We start from the raw sequence: 25,069 nt of genomic DNA, 5'->3' as shown, positions 1-25,069 counted from the left end.
GCGGCAGAAGGGGAGAGCTCAGCCCAGGAGATGGCGGGGGTGCAAAAACACATCTGTGTGCAATCGTTCATTAACAGGGCTAAAAGGTTTAGAATTGGTGGGTTGATCCAGGATTGTATATATATAAAAAGGTAAAGGACCCCTGGCCTGTTAAGACCAGTCAAAGGCGACTATGGGGTTGTGGCGCTCATCTCGCTTTCAGGCCGAGGGAGCCAGTGTTTGTCCGTAGACAGCTTTCCGGGTCCTGTGGCCAGCATGACTAAACTGAATCTAGCTCAACGGAACACCATGACGGAAACCAGAGTGCACGGAAACGCTGTTTACCTTTCCACCGCAATGGTACCTATTTATCTACTTGCACTGGTATGCTTTCGAAATGCTAGGTTGCCAGAAGCTGGGGCAGAGCAACGGGAGCTCACCCAATCACAGGGATTTAAACTGCCGACCTGATGGGCAAGCCCAAGAGGCTTAGTGGTTTAGACCACAGCGCCACCCGCATCCGGGATTGTACTTAATGTAGGAGGAGTCCTGCTGCATCAGGCCCAAGTCCAGCACTCTGCTCTCACAGCGGCCAAGCAGGTGCCTACAGGAAGGTGGCAGGCAGGACCCGAGTGCCACAGCAACTCTTCTCAATTGGGATTCCCAGCAAACTGACATTCAGACAAACACAGATCCTAACTTGGCTAGTAGCCACAGGCGACCAAAAATTCAGTGGGCTGGTGGAGGTGGAGAGGCAAATCAATCCCTTCCTTCCCAAGGACGTTTGGGTTTCTGTCCTGTGCGAAGGAAGAGAAGCCCCTCTCTCTCTCAGCTCTGCCATCCTGTTTGGTAGAGGTAATTTAAGGCTACTATCCTGCTTTTGTGCATTGGCTGTGAAGAAAGGGGTTTTCCTCTTCTGCGTCCAGCATGGAAACACAAGAGACCAGCCTCTTAGCTGGCTGGTAAAAACCCACTGCAGGCTATTAAGGGTGTGGGGTGGGGTTCATTCACAAGATATGTGGAAGGTCACAGGGTCTTCATTCCTGAGCTAAAGTTTTCATTCATTTGCTTCCAAACTGTGTCTCAGAAGCAGGACTGCCGCACAATTAAAAAAAATTCTTAAGTCAATCCAATGAGTTTTTAAATGACCCGTCATATCAAGTCAATTGCCTACATCTGCATGCAACAACGAGAAGGGGGAAAAAACAGTTCTGGAGGGGGAAAGGCATCCTTCCATTGGTCTTTGATGGTGAACACATCTCTCACAACAAACACTGTGCAAAAACAGCCTTCCCACTCCTGCCTAGAGTGAGAGTGAATATTGCATCTGCCACTTGTCGCTTTTATAACTGCATTAAGAAAAAACTTTTTAAAAATTATGTGTTGCTCAGTTAAATGGAAGTGTCTGTACTGGTCTGTAATCAATCAACCCTGAATTGATCAAAGGTTGCAGTTCGACCCAGCAGTTGCCAGGAGAGATGGAGCTCCTCAATGAGAACCATCAGAAATGGCAGACTAGCTTTCCAGAAGGATAGCTGGACCTCCCCAATACAAACTTCCCCTCTGCAGTGTTTAATTTCTGGATATCTTTGCTAATATTTCTTTCTTTCTGTCTTAAACCCAAAGTCTCCAAAAGGCGTGATTCCCAAACCTGGTTGCTAGATATCCTTTTAACTAGAGATGCTGGGAGTTCAACATTGGACCCTCCGCATGCCAAGGACAAGCTGCAACCCTAAGTTATGCCAACATGACTCTTGAGAAGTCAAAATGGAGCATCACATTAGGCAATGAATATACAAATGAATGCTCCCACCCCTTTTCCTCTATCCCCATAGCCCTGATACGTTTTGCATGGGCTGGGCATGGGAAGCTGTTTCCTGCCCATCGGAAAGTGAAACTAGCAAAGCGGAAGTTGTTTTTTTAAAAAAAGGAAGTGTTCTGGGGTTTTTTAAGCCCACTTTTAGGTTCTGACAGCTACATAGCTTAAGACCCCATGTTCAGACAGAAGAGGTCTGCCACGTAGAAGGAGCCGCTCCATTTGCCTGCGCACAGGACGACCTGCAAGACAGTGGGAATTTTCTGTAATGGCATGAAGAAAACACCTCCCTGCCACCAATCCACATGGCAAGACACTGCTGGCAAATGACACCAAAGCAGGCTAAGATGGCAAGCACAGGGGGGAACATGGCAACTGTCCTTGGTGATTGAGTTTTGAACCCCTCCTGTGCAAGACTGTTCTGCCTTCCCCACCCCTGACTCCTGTTTCTTACTACTTGCTTTGCCAAAAATGGATGATAATAATAAGAAGATTGTTGACATAGATATGCGTAGAAACCTTGAAGATGAATAGGGCTTGAAAGCAGAAGGATAAGGTAATTTCTTAAACCCCTGAAGCCTTCATTATCACGTACAGAGAAACCTCAAGGGCGTATCACTGCGTTTGTTCTGATTTCTGTCTCATTGACCTTGGCCTCTTCCTTCCCACAGTTGAAACTTCCAAAGATCAAGCTCATCTTTTGCTGCTTGCCTTGCTTTTACAAAGCATGCCCAGGCTGGTGGAAACTGCTCGAAAGCACCATGTCCAGCAAGGACGCTCTGCCTATCTAGGGGGAGAGGACTTCCCAGCATTCCTTGAGACCAGCGAGATCCTGGGTCATAACTGACCTTGACCCGGTCGCTCTCGTGAGGGTGACAGTAGAGGGAGGAAGAGAAATGACACCAGCCACCCTGAGATCCTTGAACATTAGAGCTCCTTAAGATACTGAGCAAATAAAGAGAAATAGCGAGCGTAACCCAGGAACAAGGAGCACACATGTGAAGAGGCTGGGAACCTGCCTGCTATAAAGTCAGACTACTGCGCTTATCTAGTTCAGTGCTGGCAACACTAACTGGCAGCAGCTGTCCAGGATTTCGAGAAAGGGACATCTCCAATATAGCGGCCCTGAGAGCCCCCCTTGGTTCATTCCCGTGCCATGCACAGCTCAGTGCAAGGAGAAATAAGCCCCCCATTCCTGGCATGGGCAGCTCTCGCCAAGAGAAATCCCACGCATGAGCTCAGGCAGAAAATCTCCATCAGAACATTACAAGGCTCCCTAACGCAGACCAGTCTTCCCTCCAGACACAGCAGTCCCCATTAGGGCTGGGCGATATAGCGATACATCATCCAAAACCGGTTTTGAAGTCGTATCGTGATATCCGATTCGTAACTTTTGAACTGGCAATATATCACAAAGCATGTTATGCATGTATGTGTGCTATGCAAAAAATCACAATGCAGGGGAAACCGTGAAGCCAGCCAACGAGTCTCTTGATTTCTGCACCCCCTGTTATCTCTGCTGGCTCAACCCACAAGAATCACAAGAGCAGGCGCCGGCAAAAATCACAATGCAGGAAAAACCGTGAAGTCAGCCAACATCTCTACATCCTTATTTCAGACATCATGATATATCAGCATATTGTGATGTTGCGCTGGTGATACATCACAATGTTGAAAACCAGATTATCGCCCAGCTCTAGTCCCCATCCTGAGATCGTCGGTGTCACCATCAGCGCTTGTGGCATTCGCACTCCTGTCTCCCCGTCATCTCCATTCGCAGGTTACGCAGCTGCTGAATAGGCCCAGTCCCCCAACCTGGATCTGCCAAACAATATGGCTCCAGGCAGTTCAGGGAACGCAGAAGCAGCTGTACGAGTGTGACCTAAAACCTGCTCCCCCACCCCAGGACCTCTCTGGCACTCCCCGCGCTGCTCCTCCAGGCAAGCCCCCGGCCAGCCTGGCACTCACCAACGGCTCCATGTCCGGCACACCCTCATGCAGACGCACAGCTCCCGATAGCTGAGGTATTGAAAGACGGCCAACCAAACGTCCCGCTGCATGATATGATCGGATCCGCTGTCCAAAGGCAGGGAGTCGGGCTCGGGGCTGTCGGGCGGCGGACGCACCACGTGCCGCTCCAGCTGCAGCAGAGGCTTGGGCGGCGAGGGCACCAGGGGCCAGTTGAGGAACTGAGTCCGCGCCACCATGCGCAGGCCCGTCTGCCCGGCGGGCCGGCCTGCCTTGCGCCCGCCCGCCTGCTGCTTGGCCCGCTCGCTGCCCCGGCTGGTCGGGCGGTGATTGTTCTCTTTCTCCTGAGAGTTCCCCCGAGCTTTCGGCTGCTTGCCGTTGCGTGCCGTCTCCGAGCTGCCGTTGCGCCGCCCACCCTCCGACGCCTCCTCCTCTTCCTCCTCGTCCTCTTCCTCGTCGTCCTCGCTGGCGCTGAAGCCCAGGGCGGCCAGGCGCTGGGAACGGGTGGCTGGGGAGGCGGCTCGGCTCGACACCCCCCCGCTGGAGCCGTCCGAGCCCCGAGAGTCCGTGTCGGAGTCAGAGTCCGAACTGGAGCTCGAGCTGCTGCTGTTCTTCACCCGCTCCAACATCTGGCACATCTGCTTGAAGCGCTCCAGCTTTTCCCGCTGGTGGGACTTGTCCGATTGCGTGGAGGGCTCCAGGGGGCCCGGAGGACCCTTCGGCTTCTGGAGGAAAAGGAAAGACCGGTAGTCAAGAGAGTTTGTGCCCTGGGTTGCTAGCTCGGTTTGGCTTTCATCCGGGGACCCTCCCTGTTTGCAGGACTACAACTCCCATCATCCCTGACCATTGGTCATGCTGGCTGGGGGCAGATGTGTCTTGGGAATCCACTCTCTGGAGGGCACCACGATCCCACCCTGCCTGGATCTTTTCATCACGTTGTCTTGAAAAAGAAGCTGGGATAGCTCAGTTGGTATGAGACTCTTGATCTCAGGATTAGGGGTTCAAGCCCCATGTTGGGCAAAAGATTCCTGCATCGCAGGGGGTTGGACTAAATGACCCTCGTGGTCCCTTCCAATTCTATGATTCTAGGATCTCCCTTCCAGAGGGTGTTTACCAGGACTGGGTTAAGACCTTTAGAGGCCCTAAAGCTAAGCACTTTAAAAGATTTTGGTACCCCCATATATATCTAATTCAAAATTGAAACCGTGTAATAAATTGTTATTGTTTGAAATGAAATAAAACATACAGTAAGATGGAAAATTTTGTACACTTCCACTTTATTCCATGAAACACACAATTTAATTACTATCTTACAGCTGAATTAACGTAGATAGATTTTTGTGTCAGAATTTGTGAACTGAAAAGTGGAATTGCTGGCCCATGGTAAATCCAGCAATGGAAAATTCCTGTGGTGCCCCCCCCCCTTCCCTTAACGTCCTAAGCATGTGCTTATTTTGCTTTACGGTCAATCCAGACCTGGCGCTTACCAATGGTAGGGTTGACATACTCGTTTCAAAACAACAGATTCTTGCCAGGAGGGAAGATCCCAGCATCCTGCTACCCTAGATATATGTGAAATGCAACTCTCAATGCTCAAGAGGCACAGCCTGGGCTCAGGGCTCCCACGTATAGTCTGCTTGGAATTCCACAGCAGAAGACAAGGTGGGATGCAAGCGGACTGAATAAAGCAACCCCCAACCACCTCCCAAGATCAACGGAGAGCAAGCCATCCGGCTGCCTTCGTAACGTCCAGATTAGATGATGGGGAATGCACCCACAGTGGTGGGTGATCATTTAAGGTCTCTAGACAAAACTCCAGGTCCAGCTGCACCCCCCCCCCTTTCAGACAGGAGGCTGATACCACTTTCTCCACAAATCTAACCATGGGGGTGGGCAAGGAATCTACTTTGCTGCCCTAGCAGCATCTCTGACCAAGCATTTAGCAGTTTTTGACTGGATGCTACTTTTCTGCCATGCCCTGCTTTGGAATGTTTCTGTAACGGAACTGTTTCAAACAGTTGCTTGCAGGGCACTTTGGCGAACCTTGTTGCTGGAAGACAAGACAGAAATGTGGTTGTTTTTTAATCAACAAAATTGCCTGGAGACTCACCAAAGCCCAAGTTGGGGCATCTTCTGGACAAAGCGGGAAAGTTTGGAAAAACCAAAAGCCATTGATGTTAAGGGTCAGTAATTTTTTTAAGGAGCGTTTTAGTGTTTTCAATATGACATTACCTGCCTTGTGGCTTTGAGATGGACAGGTTATAAATCAAATAGTTGTAAAGGATCAAGTAACCACGTCACGTTTGTGAAAATCGAAAATGCCTGTATTCGCAGCTGTATCTCAGTGCTCTTCACTTATGCATATTTGACATCTCGCTAGGAGGGTGCCGCTGTGGAGCTGTCAGTTCGCAGGATACCCCCCTCCCCAAATGGTCAGGTGGTATAATATTCCCTGTCATATGATTGCAGCCCCACCTAGTGGCCAAAGGGAACACAAGCGCGGTCCTTCTGGACCAGATCAATCACACCACAGCGTTCTGTTCTCACACTGACAAACCAGATGACTCTATGAGCAGGGCAACTCTCTCATTCCTGATCCCCAACGACTGGTATTCAAAGGCATACTGCCTCCGATTCCAGAGCCTCATCCTCCATCCATTCCACTAACCCCCTTTTAAAGCCTCCCAAGTTGGCAGCCGTTGCCGCAGTCTGTGGGATTGCTGGCGACGCACATGAAAAGGATGCATCACTTGGGGCGCCCCTGAAGCCAGCTGGACCAGCAAGAATTGGGGGGGGGAGTGGCCACTTAGTGACAGCATCAGACTACAGTGTGAAGGCACCTGGGGAGCTCAGCATGTCCTGCTCTGGCCAGTGCCTGGATGAGAGACCAATGAAGGCAATGAATAAACTGGGAATGTGCTTAGCAGAGAATCCCAGCCCACTTTTCCTGAAGGCGTTCCCCCCCCCCCCCTTTGTGGGATTGTAGCTCAGCGAGAACATATTTTGTATGGAAAAAAAAGAAAAGGGTCCCTGCTCAGCCCTGAAGCTCACTGGATGACCTTGGGAACGGTGCCGTCTCTCAGCCTAATCTACGTCAAAGGGCTGCAGCGGGGATCAAAAACGGAGACGAGCCACGTATTGCTGCCGCCTGTTTCCATGGGAAAAGGTGGGATAGAATAAACAAATAAAATTCAGCCTTGAAACAGGAGAAGGCTGCTGCTGCCCAGCTACCTCCTATCTACTGCCTCAGCCAGAACCAAGGACTTGTTCTTCTCCTTTCACCATATGAAACTGCTTCTGCCGGATGCCTCTCTCGGTACCAGGCATTGCAGAAACCCACTGTCTTCACATCCATGTTTTTCGGGCCTCCCAAAAGGCCTCCCCTACGTCTGATTGGGCAAGGCTCTTCCTACGTGCCTGAAGGCTGCCAGCCACTCACAGACGCCCCAGCTAAACCCCACCTCTCACCTCTAAGTCGCTGGCGGTGATCTGATTCAAGTGGATGGAGGGGTGGGAGATGGTGCCCTTCACCTCAAAGTCCCCGCTGCCCATGCGGCTCCAGGTCTGCATGGATTGCAACTTGTTCCCATCGGGCTGCTGCTCAGTGGCCTGGAAAGGAAAGGTGCAGAGAAGAGAGAGAGAGAGAGAAAGACACACACACAAAAGTTCAAGTGAGCTAGAGAGAGAGAGATGCGTCTTAGGACATGCAAGCAACTTGAGAAAAACGTGCCCTGAATTGTGTGAACCTCCATTTGGAATCTGACAACAGCAGCCCCCTGGGTTTATATGAATGGGACTGGGGCCTGGGAGATGGCTCGGCCTCTGCCACTCTAGAGGACGGAGAAGGAAACGTCAGGGAAGCTGATTGTAGCTAAATGTTAGGAGAAACTTCCTGAACAGCACAAGCTGTTTGAAAGCAGAAAGACAACTGCCCCAGGAGGTGGGGGTGGACTCTTCTTCGCTGGGGGTGTTTTTGAGACCAGGAAGCAGATGAGCTAAAGCGGAGCAGTCAGACATCTGCTTAGCATGCAGCAAGTCCCAACTTCTCCCAGTAAGACTGGGAGATACTCCCTGCCTCGAATCCTAGAAAGCACCGCTGCCAGTTAGTGCAGATTAAGACTGAACCAGGCAGGCCAATGGTCTGAGTTGGCATGAGGCAGCTTCCTGTGTTGATCCTGTACGGAGGAGGATGGAATGGAGGTTCTGCGACCTGATGTTGTGCAAGAGCTATGCTGATAAACAGAACAGGCGCACGTCTTGCTCAAATGTGCTAGAGAAATACAAGGTGCACTCACATGCTGGCAAGCAGGTCACTCCCTTTCCACTTCTCTCCGCACAGCCTCCGTGTCCTGGTTCCCCCTGCTATCCCCCTGTTCTCTTATCCTGGCCTTGCTCCATAAAATCAAGCTGGGCGAGAAAACTCACAAGCACTCACCTTCTTCAAATGCTTTTCCCGCGTGCCTTTTAACTGCAAGAGAGAAGAGAAGACTGTTGGAATTCTGGGCTGCAGTGTCTCTAATTCAGAAGACCCAATAAGGATTTTGAGGGCAAAGAAAAGCCTTTGGGAATGAGGGCAAGCTGGGAGGCTGTCCCATCAGGTGCAGCAAGTTACTGGGTGTAAAGGAACAAAGAAAAAAGGTGCGATGGGATGTTCTGGAGGAAGGAGTTAGCTCTCCCCTCCGCCCATCCCTCTTAGTGTGGTCAGCGCAGAAGACCAAAACCATAAGCCTGATCAACAACTCAGGAAGGAGGAGTAAAAATGCCCATTTGCGGGGTCCAATGTAAACCACACTTGCAAATGGACAAAGCAGGGCTGACTGTCAGCACCAATCATTGGGTCTGAGAAGCTGCCACCCGATGCCCAGTGACTGATAGGTGGGCAGCCCCATATACCTGCCCCAAGCAGGGTGCTGAGGGTAGGCCAGCTCTTGATCTGGCTCTGGAGCTGAAACACATGCTCCATTCCTGCTCCAATGTGCCAGGAGGGAACTGGAACTCCTGGATCTCACTCTCAGTAGGAAGGAATAACAGAGCTCAACCTCATGTTAAGCAATCTCAGGCCTAATTTCAAAAAGCCTCTGCAAGCCATCAGTTCAGATCACTAGGAACAGCCGTTTGTCCCTCCTCTGGCCCCCACCCCATTGGGTCAAAAGAAAGAAGGGGTGTCAGAAAGAACCTCCCCGCTCGGAGGCAGCTATGGCACAGAATCTCAGCTGCTCCGAGACAAAACGCGAAAAGGGCTATTGCCTTCGCATATTGCTCATGGCCTTCCTGGAAGCAGCTGTCTGCCACTGTGAGGAAATGGGATGCTTGGCCAAAATGGACCATTGGTATGTTCCAGCTGGAGTCTTCTAGTGGGGTGATCCTAGGAGGCCAGAGGTCCTCTACGTTTAGTGGGCTCAGAAACACATTTGGAAATCTGAGGAACAGGCTACATGATTTAAATCGCCCTTTGACACCTTGCCAATATAAATCACCTTGATTTGAAATCAAACCATCCCCCACCAAAAGGGGGGAAAGATCCTGAAAGATCCTGAAAGGCATTGTAAAAAAAGAAAAGGGGCAGGAAGATACAGGGGCTTGGTTAGCACTGAAGGAGGGTCTCAGGGGGGTGCTGTGGTGCCCAGGACCACACTGGAGACCCCAGGAGAGGGCCCTGGGTCCCTGGCCAGGCACGCAACATCCGTCAGACAGAGCGGCAGCCTCGGACCTTTTTCTTGGGCCCTGTGTCTGGGGGTGGCAGCTCCTTCTCCTTCTTCCGCTTGTGGGTCCCGGCCTGAACTGGGCTTTCCTCCGTGGGTGGCGGGGGCAAAGGCGGCGCCGGCGCCAACTTCTTCTTGTTCTGAGCAGGCTCGTCCGTCAACTTCCACCGGACGCCGTCCTCGCCGTTGTCAGAACGCCGCTTCCCCGTGCCGTCGCCCGAGTCCTGCGGGCGCAAGGAGGGGAGAGGGGCAGGGGCAGTTAGCGCTCACCTACGTGCAAGATGGAGCAAGGGAAGGGGGAAGAAGAGGGCAAGCAGCCTGCCAGCCACTTCCTGCTGCCCAAAGAGAACAGGGGGATGGTGGGATGGGCTTCGGCAAAAGCGAGAGGACTCTCAAGAGCAGCAGGATAGGGGTCACCTGCATTGGGCACAGACCCGACAGCAGCAGGATGCGGCCACTCGCAAGACGGCTCAACACATGTGGGGAGTTTTATTTTAAATACAGCAAGTTGTCCTTGAGCATGGATGAACGTAAACATGTTTTCCAGACAGCAGCCAAAGAGCCAGACACTGGTTTTGCTCAGGGACTCGAAAGGAAGATAAAAAAGGAAGGTGGGAAGAATAAGATTCTTGCATTTCTTGCAGGGTGGATAAAAATCAATGATTTTTTTATTTAAAAGTTTTTTAAAAATCAGATTTTTAAAATAAATTGCTTTCGGAGGAAAAATCTTTCTAAAGATAGGTTTCTATTTAAATTACATAATAGTCATTTGTTTTAAGTTTTTCATGTGTGCTAAAACTCGATCTAAGTTTGTTTTTTTAATTGTTTAATCGCATCAGTTAACAAACATGTATTCATATGCTATAATGTTATTGCTTTAGTTAAATAAATTGTTTAAATTATTATTAAGGAAATGATTGTTTTTCTCCTTCCAATAAAGTACAGCAGAAAACATTGTCCAAATATAAATAGTTAACTTATTAAACCTCACAATAATTTCATAATTATCTGTATATGTGTTTCTAATAATATAAACAAATCAGTAATTTTTGTAAACTGTAAAAAGTATTCTGAAAATTTATTATTCCAAAAACAAAACCTTCATCTGGTTGTAAATATTAAGATTATACCAGCAAGAATGAGTCTTTCTGTAAGAAAATGATTTAAATAAAGTCTTACTGACTAGTGATTTAAATCATGATTTAAATCAAATCCACCCTGATTTCTTGTAATCTTTTCGTGCTGAGGAAAGAACTGGTGGAAGGCAGGCAGGGAAGACATCACCACTGTGATACACAGATTCTCCCCTGAAAAGCACGACAGCCTTTTCAAAATGTTGCTCCTCATGGGCAGTTTCCAAAATGGAAAATGTGCCCTTTTATATTTATCATCAGCAGAACATCAACCACAACATTCCTTTGCCTCCTGGAGGTACACAGTTGGCTAGAACACGTAGGGAGTGTCAATTTAGGGGACAAAATTTAATTTTTGCAAATTTCTTCAGTGAGAGGTCTTAATACATTTCTGAGCGTGAGGAATGCACATCTGCTATTATTTTTGTGACTGGGTAACATTTAGCTTGGTGAGTCTATGTTTGGTAAAGAAGCATATAAGTTGCTTTCTGAGAATCAAATAATTTCAATTTTATCTTCTGAACATGTCAGCTAATGTTAAATAAAATAATAATAATAATATATAAAACATTAATATATAATACATTTATATGATTTTTATGTCTTTTACACACAATTTAGTTTTGTTTGGTAAATAAAATAAATATTACCATATTTACGCAAATCTAATGTGCCATTGAATCTAATGCGCACCTCAATTTTCAAAACCTTGGAACCAAAAAAGTCTTTGCTTGCGAATGTAAATGTGCCATCAAATCTAATGCACACCCTAATTTTCACGCCATAATTTGGCGAAAAAAAATTACCCATTACATTTGAGTAAATACGGTAATTAAACCAGAATAACTTTTGAATTCCCAAGTCATGTTGCAACTTTTTAGCACCCTTCATTTTTGGAATTTGGAAGCTGAAAAAATAAAACTTGCTCCAAATTGGGGCGGGGCCTTTGCTGTACGTAACTTCCTCCTCAGGAGATCTGAGTGGATCTCTCCACAGACAAGCTGTTAGGACCCCATTTTAGGGGAATGCCATTTTATAAATACATATGTAGATACAGAAGACCCTGGCTGGGGAGGAGAGACCCGGTTGCAAACAGGTGACGATTCACTGGGGAGAAATCTGAGGGCCCAGTGTTTCAGCACCCGCTTTGCCTCATGAGGTCTAGAAGCATGACTCTACCAAGCAGCTCTGCTTATTTTGAGGATGGTGGGCCAGGAGGCCTCGAGAAGAGTTTATTTCCACATGACAACAGGAAATACTGAGCAGGAGTAACGGGAGTGAGGAATTTCAGGCCTCGTATTCCCTGCACCCAGGGCCCCACAACCATCCATCACTCCCCCCCAGTGCTGGCTGGGAGGGGGCGAGGGAAAAGCACAGAAACAGGGAGCCTAACCTGGATGTGGAAGCAGCTAATTCGGGCAAGGAGCCCAAAGGGCAAAATCAAACTGAAAGGATACACACGCAAACCTGGCTCCATTACGCCCACCCTCCCCAGCACATACACACAGAGCCTCCCAAAGCGAGACTGGCCTGGCAGGGCACGGATGGCCCCCCAGCCCACACTGGGCTGGCCGTGCAAAGGTCTTCCGTTGCCCCCACCGCACTGCCCAGCAGACCCATTGACGTACTTTCATCGATTTGCCTTCTCTCTTGCACTTGGGGCATTCCCAACAGTTTGGAATCTCGTTGTTGATGACCCCTTCGGCTTTCCCCATCTGCAAAAGAGAAAAAGGGGTGACAGCATCTGTTAGGCCCAAAGGTGGGGTTGTTGTTGTTGTTTGCAAGGGCCAGTTTCTCTCTCTCTCTTGTTCACTCCCTCACCTTCAAGCAGCCCGGATGCACAATCTCGTTGCAAATGGTGCACTCCATGAGCGACAGGTTGAACTTCTCCTCTTCGCCCTCCACTGTGTCCTCTTTCCCGGCCTCCCCACACACCAGACACACGGCCGTGTGAGGTAGAACTGGCTGCAACGAGAGAGGGGTGGGAAGTGAGGGGCAGGGGTGGAGGGTCGGGGGCAGGGATGGGGGTTCACTCATGTGAGGCTCCTTCCCACCCCGCAGAAACAGGTTATAACGAGGAACTGCGGGAAAAGTCAACGAATCGACAGTACATTAGATGCGTGCAGCGGCTCTCCCATGCAGCTAATCAAGATGCCTGAAGAAGCATATTTCCCAATCCACTGAGCCATTGCTCGTGGGAACGCACTGCATTTTTTCGCCGCTGAATGCAACGCCCGGTTCTAAACTTTGCATCAGAAATATTGGTTAAAACGTGTTCTATGCGAACTGGGGTAGCTCAGTTCATACAGCATGAGGCTCTTAATCTCAGGGTTGCAGATTCGAGACCCACGTTGGGTAAAAGGCTCCTACTTTGCCTCAAAGGCTCCCTCGTGGTCCCTTCCAACCCGGCAATTCTATGATTCTTTCACAAGGAACACACACCCCACACGCATACACAGAGTGCTCGGTTCCTGAGCTTTCATAAGAGGGGCACTCACTGATGTAAGACTTTGAAACACAAGACAAGCCATTCTACAGATATTTCAGGAAAACAATAGCACTCAGCAATTGCTATGGGACCTTCTAAGAGACTGGGGGGAAATGATCGGGTGGGAGGCTCCTAGAATAACTGCGGTTTGCAGGATCTAAACAGATCAAAGATTACTTTTGCTTCAAATCAAACAAGTCTCCTGCAGCCTATAGAAAGCAGTTCCAAAACATGCGAAACAAGAAAAGAAACCCAAATCATGTGATAAACTCAGTTCCCGGGCTGCACAATTCCAGGACTGGGAGACGGAGGCATCTTTGAATGCTCACATATACAAACAAACATATTCCATCCCTGCAAGCAAAAGCCGGCTTGCAAGAAGAACCTGCAGCTCTTCTGCCTGACATGGCAGCTGTTTAGATGCAGAGAGTTCCTTTGCAAAGTTCCTCACTCGCTCACATGATGTGATCTGGTTTTACATGCAACGCTCAGCAGGTTCCAACATGCAGTAAAATAGCTCGAGGGACAGCGCTGACACATCAGAGAACACGTGAGGCAAACTGAATATGTGAAAGCCCTCCCATGTAGAAATAATAATAATACTACAAATCTGCATGCAGAAAGTAATTAAGTCAGCATGTCAGGCAAGACACTTTCACTTTTCAAGTCTCCCTTCCTAACATACTAGCTTTCTATATGTAGGGAGCAGTGTGGTCTTGCACAGACGCAGATATATTTGTAAACATGGAGAATTCCTCCATGCCAAGCCCCCCACCTGCATCCTGAATTATTAAACCCCGGTTAGAACTGTAGCCCACACTTTTTTTCTACACGTCTGACATATCTGAGAGTCACACGCAAAGCCAGAAGAGACAGGAACATGCGGCAAGAATGAGGACTTTGAAAAGAGATGCGGCCGGCATTTTTAATGACCTGCCTCAACCCTTGAGCGAACCAGGAGCGCATGAGAGTTTATGAAGACTCCCACAATGCAGGCTTGACGGCATTTACCTTCACAATCCTAAGGACCAGAAACTTATGCCGCATTTAAAATCACGTTCAAATTTTCTTAGCTAATTTAAAATCACAGCACATCTCAAGCAATTAACCCAGAAATCACTTGTCATGTTTCTTTCATGGGCAGGCAAGTTAGAAAATGGACATAATTGGAAACACAGTTCATATTCCACATTGGATGGTTGGCGATGAAAGGTATGGTCTTTGGCTCTTTTAGAGAAATTGACACAACAAAAGAGACGTTGAGGAATCATCTAAGAGCAGTGATGGCCAAACTTGGCCCTCCAGGTGTTTTGGGACTACAATTCCCATCATCCCTGACCACTGGTCCTGTTAGCTAGGGATGATGGGAGTTGTAGGCCCAAAAACACCTGGAGGGCCAAGTGTGGCCATCACTGATCTAAGAAGATACCTTTACTGCACTTTAGTGTCCTCTCCTATAAGTTAACAGAGGTGACTCTGGACTCTCATACGGCATGGCAGTCCAGTTCATTTTGGAGCGAATAGTGACACACACTTTGAATGCCGCTATTGGATAGCCAGTGCCTTACCACTTTGCCGTTGGGCATATTAGTTTTTCCGTGAAAACTTTAATGAAACCAATGGGTTTGTTTTTTTTTTTTTTGCACCTCCGTTACCAATCTGCGCCAAACTGCCCCTCTATTTGCCACGGTGGAGTCGGGGGGCCAGCAGCCCCAAATCCCTGGACAGAAACCCACCCTGCAAACCACTCTCCCTCCCACTTCCCCACTCACCGCCGTGCACTGCCGCTGGAGGCAGGACTGCTTCATGCGCCCTGGCCCCCCGAACTTCTTCATGTCCTTGCAGAAGTGGCACTCCCCACACTCCGACCGCAGGCAAGCTTTGCACTTCCGGCACCGCGTCCGCCGCCGGCGAGCTCCAGCCCCCGCCCCTTTGCTGGACGACATTGGCTACGTCCCGCTTCAGCTACTCTCTGGGCTGCAAGGGGAGAGAAAGAGAGAGAGAGGTGCGCAAGCGATGAGCGAGCCACGGCTTTCCAAGGCGGGCAGGCAGGTGGGCAAGGAAAGTGGCAGCCGCCGAGGTGAAGAGGAGAGAGGCAAACTGAAACGCAAAAACAAGTGAACCGAGATCCTGGCATAATCGTCAAGGGGAGGAAACTGTTAAACATGCAATGCGCTGGAAGAAGAAACTGGAGCGGTGGAAACCCTTTGCTCACAGGCCTAGCTAAGACTGCCAAGATTTCCAATGCGGCCTGCAAGGTCATGATGGACGCACCAAGGCCACCTGCCCTACATCTGATGTCATGTAAGGGCCAAGCAAAGATGTGGCTCAGATGAAAAGGAGGGTGCAGACAAAGCTGATCAGCCCTGCGCAACAGGGCAGATGCAGAGAGCAGACTTCCCCATCATCAAGGCATCATGGAATGAACAGTTCAGGTCAAGAAATACTGCACCCATTCAAAGTGAAATGGGGCAACCCACTACATCAGGACGCCCTGGTGTCCCTCCCAGCTTTGGGAAGGGTGAAGGGACAAGGGGTCCAGCGTCAATATGCACCTGCAGTTTGGCAGATTCAGGGAACTTGGGGTCTGCAGTAGGCCCACAACTCTAAGCCTGTGAAGAACCTTAGTGCTCCACAGAGGATGGAACAGCAAAGCAGTGCATCCCATCGCCGTCTGGGCTAGGACAGGTCACGCGACAAACCCGGACGTCTTGCAGAACTTTTCAGTCAGGCCTGGTTCTTTGCTGCAAGCAATCAAGAGCCTCATTTTGCAGCTCTCATTTTGCCACAGACTGCATTGCTCAACTTCACCTACAGCAGCTCATTCCGTGCTATCGCTCTGTGTGTGTGTGCGTGTGCGCACACACACACACACACACACACAGGATTTTCATTCTTCTCCAAGATCAGGGAAATGCTCCGGACACGCGACAGAGAGCTCTTGACATGCTTCTTGTTATAAACAGGAAGCCTGTGTATATGGCGATGGCTTTAGATTTTGTCCGAAACAGAACTGGGAGGGGAGGAACACTTCACACCCCTTAGGAGCAAACCACTTTACTGCAGCAGGGAGAAAAAGGTATATGTGTTTGCAGGCCCCAACTGCCACAAAAACTATTTTTTTAAAAATGCTCTCTTGTTGAACAAACTACACATATACACAGACATAACACCCTACAGCTCTCTCAGAAACATCGCACAGCAGAGTAAGGAACCAAGAGAGATTACAATATCAGCACCAAGAATGCAGAGCAAATCAGCCTTTGCTGAATATAACCGCACGGAAAAGTTCAGAAACAGAAGTTTCAAAAAGAGAAAATAAACTCATTGACGATTTTAGAACCTCTGCTTCCCAGCATCTGAAAAGTCTTAAATCTTCTACGATCCTGTCCAAACTTAATAAAACCCAATATTGATAGTTGCAAAACTACGACTAGGATCCAAAAACAAACAAAGCCAACAAGCCCGATCCTTCTCACACAATTAATTCTACGTGCTTAAAAGGGCTTTGAGACACCTGCACTTCTGGACAAAGCTCCCAATCCCACAGAGGAGCCACTTTTAGATAAAGAGGAGCCTCTTTATCTTTCTTTCAAAAGCAGCTGGTGCTATGGGATGAGGTCTGCTGTTTCTGTCTGTTTGCACCCTGATCTATATGAAAAATACAGAAAGAAAGCTAGGGCTCTAATTTATTTATTTCCTTCCCTGGGTTACTTGTTCCAAGACATGATCTTCAGGTACACGAAGCAGCAACCTTGCTAACGCTAAGCAGGCTGTGCAGCAACACCTTTTTATAAGCTGTCTTAAGGTCCATCATGGGAGAAAGGTAGGATATATGGGCAGTAAATTTAAGTGATAAAAGGGGTCCCCCATCCAACAGAGAGTCTTCTGGTTTGCCTCAGCCTCCAGAGAGTTCTCAAGGCAAACAAACTTCCCTCCCCTGTAACAGTTATCACACAAAAATGGGTTGAGAGTCAAAATATCAGAAACTCACAACAATGTCTGGGAGGGGAAAATATCAAGCAGGGAGGGCAAAAATTGCAAGAAGCAACCTTGAGAATATTTGTGCTCCAAAACAAAAAGGTTCGGCACCAAAGCTTCCATTTTCATCCCCAATAAAAACTGAGGTGCATGGCAACATGAGTAAATGATGCAAAGTTGAGCAGTTTTCCTCCTCTCCACATTATTTATTCTGTTTATACTCAGGACAGACAGCAAATATTTCCCTAAGATTTTCTCTCTACCCCATCACTGAAAATCCAGCACAGCTCCCTCATCCCCACTGAGCCGCAACCTTTCAAACCTAGAAACACGGTCCTGATGCTGACTGCACTGTCTAAACATCAACTTTTGCACATGCCCAATACAATCACAGAATACGCATGGGTCTGGATGCAATTAAGCAGCAATAGCCAATAAAGAAGAACAAATCTAAGAACCTTTGCAGTGGGTTTTTTTGTGTTATTGAAGGAAAAGCGCCCAATTAATTATTTTTTCGCAGCGGTTGGAGGGTGCGTTTTTTAAAAAGGGTAACTCTTCTGAAATACTTGAAAAAATGTAGTTGTCCCCAGCTGATAAAACCTACTTAGTCTTATTCTGTCGGCAGAGGAGTAAGGGGCATCCAAGGAAATGCCTTGCTGATCGAGCTACTGCAATGGTAAGAAAGATGGACTCAGATCCTACCTCTGTCAGAGCTTCATCATATATCCTTTGACGCATCACTTCGGCTCAACCACGGGCCTGTCTCTCTCTAAAATAAGAGCAACACTGAACCACCTCACAAGGAAGTTGCAAGAGTGCTGAGAAACAGAGAACCCTGTACAGGTTACAAGGCCAATATTAATGGCAAAGCTGTAGCGGAATAAAAAGAAGCTGGATTCTAATAATGCGGCAGCTCAATGGGGACCTTTTAGGTTAAATCAAGGGATGGACTTCACTGCTCTCACTCTTCTGCCTGCTTACACCAAAGTCACAAAAGACACTGCGATTTATAGCTGCTTTAGTTACAGGTGCCCATGGTGCTGGGATGCCGGTTCTCCCCCCATCTACTGTTTTATAGAAGGGGCTGAAAGGAAACAGGTGAGTTCCCCCCTCCTAAAGAGACAGGGAGATCAGCAAATGAGAAGGACAGCAGAAGCACCCTAGCTATGGCAGGCACCTTTTAAAAAAAGAAAAAGAAAGAGTGATTTTCTGTTACTTGTTAACATGTGGCTGCCAAGGTTGCACTGCTTTAATGCAGTTTACGACAAGAAAGCGGGACCTGTGGCTCTCCAGATGCTGCTGGACTACAACTCCCATCATCCCTGGCCATTGGCCATGTTGGAATCCAACAACATCTGGAAGGCCATAGGTTGCCCACCTCTGGTTTAGAATGAGGCATTTGCAGGTTTCATGTCGCTATCCTGAAAGGTGAACCTTCACGAGGAAATACTGCAGGCAGGACATGAAAAATATTTCATGCTTCTAGAAGCCAGTATCTGGTTTAGAAAAAAAGAGAAAAGAAGGAAACGCCAACAAGTCACTGATTGCGGGTGGAGGAGCAAGTCAAATTCTGTGGGAACCAACATGGTATCTCAAAAGAAATTTCCCAGTCTGGAGGCCTGCTTGCCAAGCTGGCGGCTCAGATGTGGAATTGATACAAGGGCACAGGATATTTGAGTTCTACCTTCATAAAACAAAGGGAAGAACTACTGTAACATACAAGGAGCTGCTTATCAATATGGATTGGAAGTGGATTTTTTTTGGGGGGGGGGGTTAGGATACAGAGAAGGAGAGAAATCGCACAGTAATAAACAGAAAATGAAAGCAAGGCTGTAGAAAGCTTTTCTATGGGTAGCACTTCCCAAAACATTATTATTCCCACTGAAATAAAACTACATGCCTAATCTAAGAGCAACCATTTTCACAGGGCCTTTCTTGAAGCAGGGAGAGATGGAACAGGGGAAAGATGGCAAAGGAGGAGGATGTTGGCTAGAGGAGATTGGAAACTCAGAGAACAGATTTCATATCAGAAGCAGAAAGGGAAAGCCAAAAAGGAAAGGGCTACATTTGCATCATTAGCAACTGTTGCAGATGACACTCGTTAATATAACACCATCAACAGGTACATGGCACAGTAATGCAACCAAAAAAACAGCAGGTCCCTGACCTGAGGTGCTTGCAACTGAAGAACCAAACTCAGAGACCCCATTGTCTCCTCCACCATCACTACTTAGATCCCAAAGCCTATGAGAAAAGTTTTAAAAACCACAAAACCACAGCTGGTTCAGATATACTTCTCTGCTCTTTCTACATGATGTCCAGTTGAACTTCCCTTGCGCCATGACGTCACCACATCCCTCCATTGGCAGTGAATGATGTGACAGAGCCACTGAGTTGTTAGAGCAGAGGCAAGTTCTTCCAGGCATTACATAGAGGAGGGGGAAGGGAAGCAGAACTGGTGTTTTCTGAGCAAGTGCTGTTTTGCGAGTAACGTCCATTTTTGCCCTAAATTCTCATGGCGGGGAGAAGCAAAGGAAACAGGGGACAAATACAATCAAAGGGAGTTAACACGTATTTTGGGGAGAGGCTCTGTCCCAGTTGGGGAGCAAGGTCTAAAGCATCAAACCAAAAGATTCAAGGAGGAATTAGAGAAGAGAAAGTGGTGGCACCACACTGAATGGCCTCTGCCTGCAATGAACTTACGATTTAGACAGCAGAACACTTCGGTTCCCCAAACTGGAGGGGGAGGGACAGACCTGGGCATGCCCATAACCTTTTGATGTTCTTTACTGCAAAACACCATCACTTCATCTTTTGTTAGATATATATTTTGTAAATTAGGGCAGGGGGATGCTATTAGGGATGAGCTGGTAAAGGGGGAGGAACAGGTTAGGTGGCAGAAGGCCTCGGTGAACCTGAATAAGCCACTTGATCTTGCTGCGCTCTCCTTTCCCCCCCTTCACACATACCACAGTGCCCCCCTTGCAAAATGGTCACCAAACACATCCCACAAGCAGCACCCCCGACTTCCTAAGGCCGCCCGCCCGCCAGCCGCCCCCTCGCATGTGGGATCAGGTGGGAGGCAGGCAGGCAGTCGAGAGGGCCGTGGTGTCTATGGGAACTTGGCTGCGATACCTCATCACGCCCCAGCATGGCCTCGGAGCTGACAGGCCCGGTCCTGGCAAGGGATCCCGAACACCTCAGCCCGGCCCTGCACGGTGCCGGCTGCTGGCTCCCCTCGGCTCCTCTCCGCCATCTGCAACCTGCTTGACACATCTCCGCTCTCGCCGCCCCTTTAAAAGCCTCTAAGTCCAGGCAGCTCTCGGGGGCGAGCCTCCTCCGGCAGATCCCTCCGGATCCCGCAGCTCCTCGAGGCGGGAGAGCGGAGCCATCCCGGATCCAGGGCCCCCTGAAATCGGCAGACACGGCCCATCCCCTCCTCTCCTCCGCTTCCCTTCCCCTCCCCTCCCTCCCCCAGGGCTTAAAACATGAGAAACACAGAGAGAGAGAGAGGGAGGCAGGAGCGCTTTACGGCCGGCAATTCCTTCCCCTGGAAATCGGAGAGGAGAAACTTTGGTTCCACGCTTGCCCCCGCGCACACACATCCACACACACAGGCGCAGGACACGCGCGCGCGCCCCGGAGCCACTCCGCTCCTCTCCTCCGCTTCCCCCCGGTGCCCGTCAGATGCTGCTGCCCACCCAGGAGAGGACCCCCTCTTCCCAGTTAAAAAAACGCAACCCGGCCAAAAAAAAAGATGCACCCCGGTATCCGCTCGCTCGCACGCCTGCTTTCCTTTTGGGTACAAAAAAAATAAATAAATAGCGACGCCCCCCGCCCCCACTCAAAACAATCCAGCCCAAGGTGACAGCACGTAAGGGTGGGAAAGAGGGAGAATGCCCAAGAAAACAAAAACAACAAAGGAGATCCCGAAAGGAATGGGGAAACTGAGGAAAGCACAATAGTGTACCTTGCATTTGAGGGGGGGCGGGGGAGGGGGAGGCTTAGAAGCTCCAGATCCCACCTCCAGCAGATACACATTCATGCAACCCGCCTGGTAGCTTAACAGCACTCCCCCCCTCCCCAATCCTCCTTCCCTGCATATGAGTTGTTGTGATGTTTTCACATGCTGTGTGCGTTCACACGACCTGCCCTGCATATACAGCTAATTTGGGGGGAAAGGGGTTATTTTGCAAAGCGACTGGGGGTCCTCCTCAAAAGCATCACGTTGGAGGTCGGAGAGGGAGAGCGAATAAATGTTGAATGGGGGGGGAGGGAGAAAGTGTTGGCTTCGGGGGAAAAGGGACAAGGGTCTCTATTCCTTGAAAAGCATTCTTTCGCAAAGCCAAGAGAGATGGGGGTCGGCGGAGGGACTTACCTTTGGGAAGCGCATCCAGGCACCAAAGATTCTTCCTCATCCATCAGCAGCCTCCGAAAGAGAAAAGATGCTGTACGTCTTACAATCGCTACACACACCACACACACACACATATATCTACACAAACACTCACATATCACAGACAGGCACCAGCCAAATGTGCCTTAAGATGGGAGGAGATTGGAGATGGGGAGCAGCCCCCCCTTTAAAACCCATGAAGGGTTTGGGAGCGGGGAGCGAAGGAGAGATGGGCTACTCACCTGCTGTGTGGCCATGGGGCGGATGGCGATTCTAATGCTGGGTTTGTTGTCATGGTGGGCAGTGGAGGGGGGGAGAGAGAAGAGATCCAGCCAGTTGTTGAAGGATTTGTGTGTGCGTGCGTCTCTCCCTCAGTCTCCCCCCACAAAAATAGGGGGGTGGAGAAGAGTCGGAGGGGCGGGTCGATCTCCCCAAAGAGGCGATTACAGATTCATAGCAGCAGTTCCCCCCAGTCCTCTCTCTCACCCCCTCTCTCCTATTCTACCCTCCACGGTTTCCTTCCTTGCCCTTGGGAGAAAACAAGGGGATGATGTGTGAGGAGGCTTCCCTTCCCCCGAACATCTAAAAAATAACAAGGAAAGCTCCCGCTGTAGCACACATCTACTCAGGGACCCCCTGCACCCCTAATTTTGGATGGAGCCTTGGGCATTGCCTATGCGCGGTGCAACCTCCAGTAACCCCCCCCTCCAACCCTCCTTGCTTCCTCCTGACTCCTCCTCCTCTTCTGCCCACCACTGAGATTTTCCTTAGTTGCCAGAACACCCACCCTCCCCTTTTCAAATGTAGGCAGACCACTCCCCTCTCTGAGCCCACTCCCCACTCCTTGGGCTTACTGGAGGTGGGAGAAGAGGAGGAGGAGGAGGAGGAGGAGGAGAAGGGGGACTTGCCCCTTGGCTTGTTACTCCAACAACATCTCCATGCACTTTGGAGAGGGGGGGGAATCAAAAGGGGGTGGGGGCTAGGCGAAAGCTGTCCCCAAATGTTATTTATGATGATGATGATGATCAGCCTTTCCCTTTAAATCAGGGACATAGCTCTGGCCTCACTCTCACACACAGAGCCCAGATGGAAAAGGCCCAGTGCCTGCCTTGGCGATCTCTCAGCTTTCTGCCCCCCTCCGAAGCAATGAAAGGGTGGGGGTTGTTAACCTTGCAAAACCCTCGCTCCTGCAACGGGGTGGGGCCCTCTAGGCGCTCCCCACTGCCAGCCCCCCCCCGCCCTGCAATCCAAGGGGGGAGTGGGAACCTGGTGCCCCCCACCCCACCCTTTTCCTCAAGGGGGCTCTGCGCTGCCCAGCTGTCCCTCCCCCCACATAAGGGAGGGCCTTTAAACCCACCCACCCCCCTCCAAAGGGGCAGGTCGGGGAGTGGGGTTCAGTCGCCCCCACAGCTCCTCGGAAGGGACAGAGCTAGGCCCCACGGTGCTGGTGGAGCCTCCTCCTCCTCCTCCTCCCCCAGCCTCTCTCATCCTCTCCTCTTCCTCCTTCCCTTTCACATTCACTCACTCACACATACTGATACATACACCTCACTCAACGCATAACACACACACACAAAACCGTCATGGCCGTCTCGGGAAGGCCAAAAGGGAACACTCGCCGCGCGGGAGCTCATGGGAGAAGTAGTTTTCTCCGCCACCTCAGAAGCATCCGCCTCTATGGGCACCTGGGGGAAGTTTGGACTACAATAGGGATGGCGCCCAATGCCTCCGCGCAATGCCGGGTGGGGATTGTAGTTTTATTTCCCGCCTCGACGCCTTGGGCCTGTTGGCCTCTATAGCCCCCTAAGAGGTGTTTGGACTACAGCTAAGATGGCAGCTTGCGGCGACTTCGTCCCCAATGCCTCATGGGAAGGGTAGTTTTGCGCACTCATCGGATCAGGCCTGTGTAAGCCAAATTCTCCGAGAGGTGTTTGGACTCCATTTAAGATGGCCGCTGAGGCGAAAGGCATCATGGGATTGTAGTTCTATCCTCCAGGCCCGTGTCTGGGTATTTCTCGGTGCCTTTATCGTTTGCCTCTAAGTCCTTAAGGAGAATGCCTGGACTACAACTAATATGGCGGAGTAGGAGGGGAGGGGGGAGAGGCATACTGCCGAATGGAATTGCGGGAGATGGTGTTATATACCGGTAGCTCAAAGCTAATTGAGTTCTCTTTTTATAAAGTGAGTAATTCCCATTTGCAAACATTGCACGTTAGTGGTCTGGAAGGCGAACCAAAATGCAGATTTTTTTCGTCTGCATAGGATTGCCACCGTTTGAGTACTTTACCTCTGAGCATGTACAGAGTTCCTCTTCTCTCAAGGGTATTAATGTGTGGTTTGTTTTTTCACCCTCCTTAAAATGAAATAAACAAATAAAACAAATGTAGAAAACTTATGGGAGAACTCCTGCAATTAAAATGGCCTTGTTACCAAAGGTAAATATTTTATTCCAGTTTTCAGCTATAGAACTGCAAGCACAATAGATCGTGAAATGACATGATTTCACTTATGTTTCTTTGGAATAATAAAAGACCAAAAATAGAAGCTGTTGCAGTTCAGTTATGAAAGAAAAGAGGAAGAATATCAGTGGTATGGCTAGTTAAATCAATCAAGTAACTAACTGGTTAAAAGAAACAAATTCATAAATATTGCAATTTAAAGAAACTTTAATAAAAGCACCAGTCCATACCACATTTGACATTTGGTTTCAAAGTACTCAAAACAAGACTTTATAATCAGCAATTTGTTATGAATGTGGGACAAGTATGGAATCTGCCCAAGGCCACTGATCTTGCCACATAAAATTGATATTATATGACTCACAAGGTGATTCAGGTTTAAAATTTCAAATGTAGGTAGAACATTATTTTCCTCACTATGGAATTATTCTAGTTGGTAGCAGGAAGCCAACATATAGGGGAGGTCAAAAGCAAATTTAGTGATTTTAATCTGTTTGGGACTTGAATAATTTCAGATCAGTTCATATGAGACTGATAATCAGTGAAGTGGAGAAAGAACCTTCGATAAATTTATCTCACACAGCAAGAAGCATCTCTCCAAAAAGTGTAGCTTCTTAGATACGGCATGATATCTGCATGATACCTCTGGGTCCCTTCCAAACCTCTGATCCGGTGTATGTGAAGTTAGAATCTATGAGGTGAAAGCAGCCAGATCTGTTCCTTTGATAAGGTAATGGCCTTGGCTGTCCAGTTAAGTACAGCACTGTCATTTACATGTCCCAAGAGGCTGCCATGGAGACAAAGAGGTGAGCTTGTTCCCGCCTCTCCTTGCTAGATGATGTTCTCCATCGAGAGAGATTTCTTTGCTGATACTGGAAACTCAAGGACATGTCTTGCTCTGTGCTGAACCCAAAGCTGGGCTTTGCAGCTTCCATGAAAACCTAATGAAGAAGCAAGATCTGTTTGAGTATTAATGCTGTGAGCGCTTTCATCCTTTGCTCAGGTTGTATATATGTGTAAATAAAACCATATATCCTAAAGACACCACAGTCTCCATGGACTTCACTCAAAGGAAAGCAAACCCTGCCTAAGTGCAGGAACCCCTGAAGTCCCTCGCTGCTCAGAGATAAGGGTGCGGGCAACAATA

The 25,069-nt window shown here is 49.0% G+C and overlaps 1 protein-coding gene across 3 annotated transcripts in view; it reads right to left on the bottom strand.

The window, feature by feature from the left end:
• Nucleotides 1-23,161, bottom strand: part of FBXL19 (F-box and leucine rich repeat protein 19) — a 33,945-nt gene extending 10,784 nt beyond the window's left edge. The window contains exons 1-9 of one of the 3 annotated variants that reach the window (XM_082196175.1): nt 21,706-23,161; nt 21,446-21,496; nt 14,859-15,063; nt 12,420-12,563; nt 12,227-12,313; nt 9,474-9,689; nt 8,199-8,231; nt 7,232-7,372; nt 3,764-4,488 (exon numbers count right to left, since the gene is read on the bottom strand). In XM_082196175.1, coding sequence (XP_082052301.1) covers nt 3,764-4,488; nt 7,232-7,372; nt 8,199-8,231; nt 9,474-9,689; nt 12,227-12,313; nt 12,420-12,563; nt 14,859-15,032 — 1,520 coding nt within the window. In that variant the 5' untranslated portion in view covers nt 15,033-15,063; nt 21,446-21,496; nt 21,706-23,161. Of the gene's footprint in view, nt 1-3,763; nt 4,489-7,231; nt 7,373-8,198; nt 8,232-9,473; nt 9,690-12,226; nt 12,314-12,419; nt 12,564-14,858; nt 15,064-20,202; nt 20,585-21,445; nt 21,497-21,705 lie in introns of those variants that run through there. The other 2 variants (XM_082196177.1, XM_082196176.1) reach the window with 2 other exon arrangements.
• Between the last annotated feature and the right edge of the window lie 1,908 nt (nt 23,162-25,069).

This window comes from Podarcis vaucheri (genome assembly GCF_965113315.1).
Source record: "Podarcis vaucheri genome assembly, chromosome: 13".
In the NCBI taxonomy this organism is placed as follows: Eukaryota; Metazoa; Chordata; class Lepidosauria; order Squamata; family Lacertidae; genus Podarcis; species Podarcis vaucheri.
The sequence above is the reverse complement of the archived record's forward strand: the minus strand, read 5'-3'. Positions and strand labels throughout refer to the sequence as shown.